Source organism: Catharus ustulatus, chromosome 18 (genome assembly GCF_009819885.2).
Source record: "Catharus ustulatus isolate bCatUst1 chromosome 18, bCatUst1.pri.v2, whole genome shotgun sequence".
Classification (NCBI taxonomy): Eukaryota; Metazoa; Chordata; class Aves; order Passeriformes; family Turdidae; genus Catharus; species Catharus ustulatus.
Genome location: NC_046238.1, coordinates 2,696,697 through 2,704,705, shown reverse-complemented (window position 1 = coordinate 2,704,705; position 8,009 = coordinate 2,696,697). Strand labels below are relative to the sequence as shown.

At 46.9% G+C, this 8,009-nt stretch overlaps 1 protein-coding gene across 2 annotated transcripts in view; it reads left to right on the top strand.

Moving 5' to 3' along the window:
- The first annotated feature begins 6,218 nt into the window (after nucleotides 1–6,218).
- ATP2A2 (ATPase sarcoplasmic/endoplasmic reticulum Ca2+ transporting 2) overlaps nucleotides 6,219–8,009 on the top strand; it is a 43,665-nt gene continuing 41,874 nt past the window's right edge. Inside the window, exons 1-3 of one of the 2 annotated variants that reach the window (XM_033075499.2) lie at nucleotides 6,219–6,596; nucleotides 7,658–7,675; nucleotides 7,767–7,849. In XM_033075499.2, the coding sequence (XP_032931390.1) occupies nucleotides 6,479–6,596; nucleotides 7,658–7,675; nucleotides 7,767–7,849 (219 nt within the window). In that variant the 5' untranslated portion in view covers nucleotides 6,219–6,478. The remainder of the gene's footprint in view (nucleotides 6,597–7,657; nucleotides 7,676–7,766; nucleotides 7,850–8,009) is intronic. The other variant, XM_042779822.1, reaches the window with a different exon arrangement.

Genomic DNA, 8,009 nt, shown 5'->3' with positions numbered 1-8,009 from the left:
GACTGGTAAACCAAAAAGATCCTTTGGTTTCAATCCCTCATTTTGTCTTATTTAATGACACAGAGAAAAAAAAAATTACCTCAAAAGAATTTTATATTAAATAGAATTATGGAATTTCTATTTAATATATCCCATAACCAATAGAGGAGCTTGTTTGACAGCTTACAAGAATTTTGTCAGTGTCTGAAAACTGAAGTGTGCTCCTTCACTGTATTACTAATAACCACCTATGAGTTTGGAGGAAATCCTCCACCAGAAACACAGAAACTTCAGCTTGTGTCATATCACCAAGTGTCACACATCTAAGGGAAGTGGTAGTCATGTGCCATTAGTCCCAAACAATGCCTGAAAATGGAGTCATCTCCATGAGTAAGAAAAGCTGCTCACTCTTACATTAATGCTGCTCACCTACATGGAGTGCTCCTGCATGTCTTCCTTTCAATCTTGAAAAGTCAGAGAGTCTGAGCGTGACTCTTCCCTGGGATCCAGCAAACACATGGAATGGCAGAAGTCTGTGCCATGGTGGAACTGTTCATGGCACCATGCAAGAACTCTGAAAAAAGGGAAATATTTATTGTACAAACACTTTGATTACTGCCTCTGATAGGGTCAAGAGATTAAAAAACAAAAGAAGTTTTAAAACCAAGTAATTCAGATGGCTCACTTAAACCAGAGTCTTGCTGTTCTAAGCCTGAGTGACACCTTGGCTCAGGATTGGTGGCCCATGACCACCACTAAAATAATTCAACTTTTTATGATGCTATTAAGTGCACTCTCAGTATGCAGTTCTGCAGGTAAGTAGATGATCACAGCTTTGACACCCCTAACCTTGTTACAGAGAGAAAATACAGGGCAATTCTGTAAAACCCTGCAAACAACAAACTACATTTTCCAAACATTGTGCTTGGCCATGCAGCCCCCTACAAGCTCCCAGCCCCATCTACAGAGAGCAAAACTGAGATCCAGAAGCCCACAAGGAATATTTACACAAGAAAAAAAGAATTGCAGCAAGTTGCCAAATTAATCAGAATTAGACCGTAATTAGATGGAAAAATCAGGTCAGGATGAGATAAGAATTCAAATCATGTGGGCACCAACCAGTGCTTTCTTTCTAAAGTTGCTGTGCATTTTTTAAAATAACAGTCCAGCTGATTTCTTTTCCAGGGAACTGACTCACCATCAAAATGAGGAGAAATTATTTTTTCAGATATGTATGATGGACGTTGGTTCTGATAAAATGTTTCTCTCCCAAACACCCAGATCTCTACTGACACCAGCATGGGATACACAGATTTTTCCAAGCAGGGAAATGGAGATTATTGTGGCAAATACTCCAATGGAGTCTTTGGAGATGAACCAAATGGCCATGAATAGGATATAGAAATCAAATAAGAAATCCACCCAGCCAAGGTGTGATCTCTCATGGTTCTGTCACTGAGCTCAGACTCTGTCTCGCTGCCTCTTTACACTTCCAAGGCAGCAGGAGCTGCTCTGTGCAGGAACACAGTTCTAGAAATCTCCCAGCAGCAACACCATCCTTTGTGATCCCAGTCTCTCAGTCTCTGTGGAAGTCAAATTCTACCTGCTGCTGACACAGGGACACACATTGCCTAGGAATAACAATTATTCAGAATAAACTCAGATTATCTTAATTATCAACATTCAAATTCATATTTTATCACTTATTCCTCTGCTAGGTTTGTATAATTGTTTCATCCCAGTATTTTTTGCATTTTGCTGTTTAAGCTATAAGCTTCTTAAAGGGGGAAAGAGGGGAAAAAAAACCCTTGACATAATACCACCAATTCAAAGAGCAAGCTGACTGGAAAAAACAGTTACTATATTTAAACTGCATTATCCTATGACAGAACTGCAGATTTAAAACCTTTCCACTTTGATACAGCACTTTTGCAGCATTTTAATATGCCTTAGTAGATTTCAACTGGCTGAAACATTTTAATAACTGTAATTTCAGAGGAATAAAATAGCACTGTGGGAGGAAGAAACAATGCCCCCATTTGTCACTCACGAAGACTTGGATTTGAAATCAGCCAGGGTGATGAGAGCAGAGAGTTTGGTGGTCTCAACACAAGCCCCATTAGGCAATTAGCCAGTCTGCAAAAATCATGACATAATTTGGCACAATTAAACAGAATATTCTCACTTTGTCTATGTTCACTGAAAGGGATCCTATTGCAGGTCAGCATTCATGTGTTTTGGCTCAACAACTGGCATTTTATGTTGTGCTCTTCCATGCTGAGTTTAGCTGCACTCAAAACCATTAATCTTGTTTGAAAAGGGAGCTACAAAACATATGTGTTTGTGTACAGCAAGAGACAATTCACATTATGGCCAGTAACTCTGCTGTGAATCTGCTTTGCAGCACTAGGGATGACTTAATGTTATTGCAATTTGAAGGAAAGCATCCTGCAGTCCTCTCTCAGGCCAAATTCCCATTTACTTCAATTAGTAAGCATTACAGGAACTGTTTTAATGCTGCTGCCTGATGTGTTGGCTGCTTCTTCTTAATATATTACAGTGAAAAAAAAAATAGTAGGCCAAATGTAGGAATATACACTTCCATTATGTGAATGGAATCTCAACAAGGCCAAAACTGCCCCATTTTGTTGTGTTTCTTTCCCAGGTACCACTCCAAGGGGTTACACTCTAATAACAAACTGCAACTTTGCAGCAGCAAAATGAATTGATTGCCTTCCTTAAAAATGGAGAAGGTAAAGCTCTCTGCACCTGCTGGAAGCCTGGAAGCTTTCATGAGCTTGTTTGCTGAGGTGCTATCATATTGATTTGGGTCAAAATGGCCATCTTGAGATGATCATCTTTAGACAAACATCTTCTCTAAAAGACAAGACAAATGTCATGGAAAGCATTATGAATCCTTGCAGAGCGATGGGAAACAACACCGATTTCAAGTCACATTTCTAAATTTGTACAATCTCAAGTGATGCCAAATTTAGCAGGTACTGCTTCTGCTGCAGAGTCTACATGGGTATTTGTAGCTCCTTCTGTACTGTGCTGTCTAGACCATGAATTGTATCTGCAAATGTTTCTCCAGTGTGGAGCTGTCAAGATTTGGAAGGTATCACCTGCAAAGGAACCCTCAGCCCTGCACTTCCAGAGAAACACAGGGAAAGGACTGTGAAGGAAATGCAGAGGTTATTCTGCTCTGGAAGAACTGTAGAACATCCTTAATTCAGTCATTCTTCTCTCAAAATTCCCTGAGCCATAACAGAACATGTGACAGGAATAAACACAGGCACAGGACTGTGCTTCCAGCTTTTTTCCAGGTTTTATATAGGGTGGAAAAAGGGGGAAGAATCAAGTCCTCTGCACTGAATGGATGAGAGAGAAACAACGAATGGGAGCTGTCAGACTGTAGCTGAACTAGTGAACCCCAGAGAATGCCAAGAGTTCTCCAGGATTTGCTAGAATTCAGACTCTGTTTGCCTTCCTAGCAGCATTTCCTCCTGTTAACAAGTTAGATAGAAAGAACACAGTATCTACTTTATTTTACCCTCTGCCAAGATCTAATTGCATGTGCCATGCCTCTGGTATGCTTAAAATAATTTTTCATAAGGCCTTTAGGAAACAGCCACAGAAAGGAAACCAAGAATGACAGAGGAAATACAACACAGGGAGAAATAATGGGAAATGTGACCTGGGTTTCTTTCTAGTATCATTTTGTTTTGAAAATTGTTATAGATGATTAATTGTAATATTTTAAAATAGTAAGAAAATGAAAGGCAGGATTTCCAAGTCCGTTACATGTGCACTTGTATATGAAGGCCAGTAAATATGTTTGTGTGTAAATGTATTTTTACAAAAAAATATATATATAATCCAGGTTTTATTAATGTGGTAGAAGGGAAGAAACTACTCTTAGAGATAAACTGAGTTTATAGTGAAATACATTAATTCAAGTAGTTGGCATTATTCCATATGGAATTATTGTGGAAAGCATGTTTTTTTTAATGTTGCACGTGCATATGTACATGTTTTTGGGGATGGTGGCATCATGAATTCATGCCATATCAAGAAAATTATTAAAACTGGTCAAAAAAATTACAGTAAATTGTATAAATTATATGCACCTGTCATGCTGACATTCTTTACCTCCATAACAGGCTAAGTCTATTTAGGTGTTGTGTGAGGTATGAAAAGCAACATAACTGTACTGATGCAACATTTGGCCATGCTGATTAATCCTGCTGATAAGCAAGATGAAATTAATATGGGCATGGCATGGAATAAGTAATTGCCTTACCTGAACTGGGTCATCAGACCTAGCTCAGGAGTTTTCATTCAGAACTGCCCTGTGAAGTGTAGGCTGTCGAGTTGTCCTTCCTTGGACCTTGGCCATTCACAGAGGAGCCTTTTTGAGCAGTTGTGCTTTTGTTAGAGAGGATACAGGGCCTCATGTACCCTAGAACACCCCAATTTTACCAGGGCTGTCCCTCTCCATCCCTTTTCTAGCACAGAGGTAAGACTGAGATATTTCATTCCCGATCAGACTTGCGGTTTCTTATAGCGTGGTGCTGTGGGTGGGGGAAATGCAGATTGTATGTAGGATCTGTATTTATGTAAGCCAGCACACATGTAGGGATCAGCTTTGCTATTTGCACAGACACATGTACACAGGAACATCACTTGGATCCAAGTTTTAAAGGTGTTGATGCTGTGTGCTGATCCGCTGTGCGTGTTGCAGGTGTATTAATGTCAGTTGGCCCTGATTTCTCTCTGGTTTGTGTTCAGTGATGTTCCCATAAATTACCGGGTGGGATCAGTCAGTTTTGTGTGCTCTCTGTGGTTCGTGTGCTGTGCCAGATCCGCGATACGGTGCTGAGGAGAGCTGGCTGCTCCCCGCTCAGCAGCGCTGGAATCACCGCGGGCAGCCCACTGCTCCTCACGGTATCGCCGGGCTGAGTGTGCTGTCACCGCCGTGTTTGCGACGGCAGCTGGGGACACTGCTCAGGGCACGACCTCGGGGAGTGACCCCGCCACACGGCCCTCACCTCCGCACACTCGTGATGGATGAGCCTCCTGTCGCGACACAGGCCCCTCACAATCAGTCTTTAGGGTTGGAAGGCACCCCTGAGATCACCCAGTCCAACTCTCTGCCATGGCAGGGGGACACAGGAAGGCGCCCAGGTGGGTTTGGAATGTCCCCAGTGAGGGAAAATCCACGGCCTCCCTGACAGAGCCTCACCCTCACACTCTGACAGGATGATGCTCCTGTCGTGACAGAGCGCGCAGCCTCACAGTCACCCCTTGACCGGATGATGCTCCTGAGCTGGGGGCCAACTCCACACTCAACCCTGGACTGGATGAGGTTTCTATCACGACAGAGTGAGGGCAGTGCTCCCAGGACAGCTGGCGCTCCTGTCGCGACAGGCGCCGGTGCAGCTCCGCGCCACCCCCCGCGCCAAGACCCCTATGGCGGCAGCTCCCCTCAGGCCGCCCCGCTCCCCTCACGGAGCGCTGAGGCCGGACCGGGGCGGCTCCCGCCGGGGCAGCAAGGGCGGGAAAGCGCGCACCGCACCTGCGGGGCTGTCCCGGTGCGCAGCGGAAGCGGCGCGACCGCCGCGCGAGGCGCAGCCGCCGCCGGGCCCCGGGCGGGAGCACGGCCGGGAATACGGGCGGCAGCGGAGCGCGGTGCGCAGGGGCCGCGCCGCAGCCATCGCCTCCGCCCCGCGGGCGGGGCCGCCAGCACGCCCGCCCCGCGCCCCGGCCCCGCCAATGAGCGGCGTCCACATGCCGCGGCGGCGAGAGAGCACCGGGCGGCCCCCGAGTTACATTAGAGCCGCCGCCGCCGCTGTGCGACCGGAGCGAGCGGAGGCAGCGGCGGGCGAGGGGGAGCCCGAGCCGTGACGGCGACAGCGGCCTGGGCCGGCCGGGAGGGAGCGGGCCGCTAGAGAAGGAAGGAAGGGGGCGATCCTGACCTTTTGCGGGCAGCGGGGCAGCTGCTGTTTTTTGTCCCCCGCGCCGTTATCGCCCTCCGTTACCGGGGGCGGCTCGGAGCCGCTGAGGCGAGCGGAGAGGCCGCTCGGGCACCTGGACGCGGCCCATCCCCGCAGGGACCCACAGCGGCTCCGGGGGCCCGCGCGCTCCCCGCCCGAAGTCTCTGGTCCCCGCCGGAGAGGCGGCTCGGCTCCCTCGGAGGCGTGAGGGGTGGGAGGGGGGGTGGGGGCTTTTTTTTTTTTTCCTTTTTTTTTTTTTTCAGGGCAGCATTCCCTATTTTTTATTTTTTTATTTTTAAATTTTTTCCTACCTCTCTCGGCCTCCTCCGCGAAGAGAGAGGTGTGCTCGGGCTCCTGTGCTGCGGGAGAGGGTCTATGGTGGTAGCACGGGGGTGGTGAGGGCTGAGGAGGGGTCTCGCCGCCGCCCCCGCCGCCGCTGAGGAGGAGGAGAGGGAGGAGGAAGAGGCGAGGCACGGCACCATTTGCTGCTCCCTGCCCCAGCCATGGAGAACGCGCACACAAAGACTGTGGAGGAAGTTTTGGCTTATTTCGGCGTCAACGAGAGCACCGGGCTCAGCCTCGAGCAAGTGAAGAAGCTGAAGGAGAAATGGGGCTCCAACGGTAGGTGAGGCGGCCCCGGCGCGGGGATGCTGCCGCCGGCGCTCGCCCTCTTCCCCTGTGCTCCCTTTCCAGCCCTCTCTCCTCTCCCTCATCCCTGCCGGGGCCCTGTGCGAGGCCTAACGCGTGTGCACTGGCAAAGCCGGCATCTCTTCCAGGACCCGGAATAGGAGCGAGGGAGAGAAGATGGCTGACTTGAACTCCACCTCGTGGGTTTCTTTCAATCCCGAGCTCGCAGGGCTGCTCTGGGGAGGAGGGTGTCACCTCCGTTCCCTTCCACCGGAACGGTGGGAAACCTTCTTCTGTTCTGAAATGAAGCGCTTTGCGGTTTAGGATTTGCCTTTTTTTTTTTTTTTTTTTTTTTTTTTTTGCCCGTCCTGACCTTCATTTTCCCCAGCTTTTTAGCGCCTTTCACCCCCTTTCTCTCCAGTCGGGACACAAAATTTAGTCGATTTTTTTTTAATCCTCACTGCTTGGCTGTCCTAGTCCCTTCTGAACTCACTTGCCGTTTTGTAAAAATGAAAATCTGTGAGAAGATTACACGGTGGAGATGGTTTTTTAGCTTTAACACTGCTTTTATGCCTCTTGGATTACTAAATATAGTTGCAGGAACGTAAAGGGGAGAGCAGAAATAAAAACATACTCTTAAAATGGAGGAAAGAATCTGAAATATTTTGAACCAAGTTGTGGTTTTTTTAAGTGAATGTGGAGGAAAAGCTTTGTCGGAAAGCATTTGAAAAGCATTTTGAGCCTTTGACCCTTTGTGTGCAGCAACAGCAGAAGTCCCACAGCTGGCTGGAGTGATGACTTGACTGAATTATAACCCTTGGCACATTCCCGCAAACCTTTATGTGTCTTAAAATGCAAAACTCTCAGTTCCATTCACATCCTCTGGTGAAAAGAGCCACCTTCGTGGGGCTTTCAGTGTGTCTTGTCAAATCCAGCCCAGCTGAGTGTGCAATTCAGGAAGAGTATCTGGTGTGGATGCCTGATAATGCTCTAATGTGTTTCTTCGATGATTTTTTTTCTTTGACATGCTTCCTGGAAAAATCTTCTACTGACAGAGCTGCCGGCAGAAGAAGGTGAGCGTGGTTATGAAATCTTCTGCTAATTCTTGTTGATAATTCATTTTTGTAAATGTGCATGACTCAATGGCTTTGTTACATATTGCAGGAAAAACCTTACTCGAGCTTGTGATTGAACAATTTGAAGACTTACTAGTTAGAATTTTGTTGCTGGCCGCTTGCATATCTTTTGTAAGTATGATTTATCAATTTTTGTTTTATTTCCTAGGGTTCTGTATGGCAGAGTGACATATTCCAATGTAAATGACCTGTACATACTGAAATTATTCTCTCTTGCTGGGTAGATGCAAGATTGCCGTCTCTTAAATTAGTTCCTTGTGACGAGGTTTCT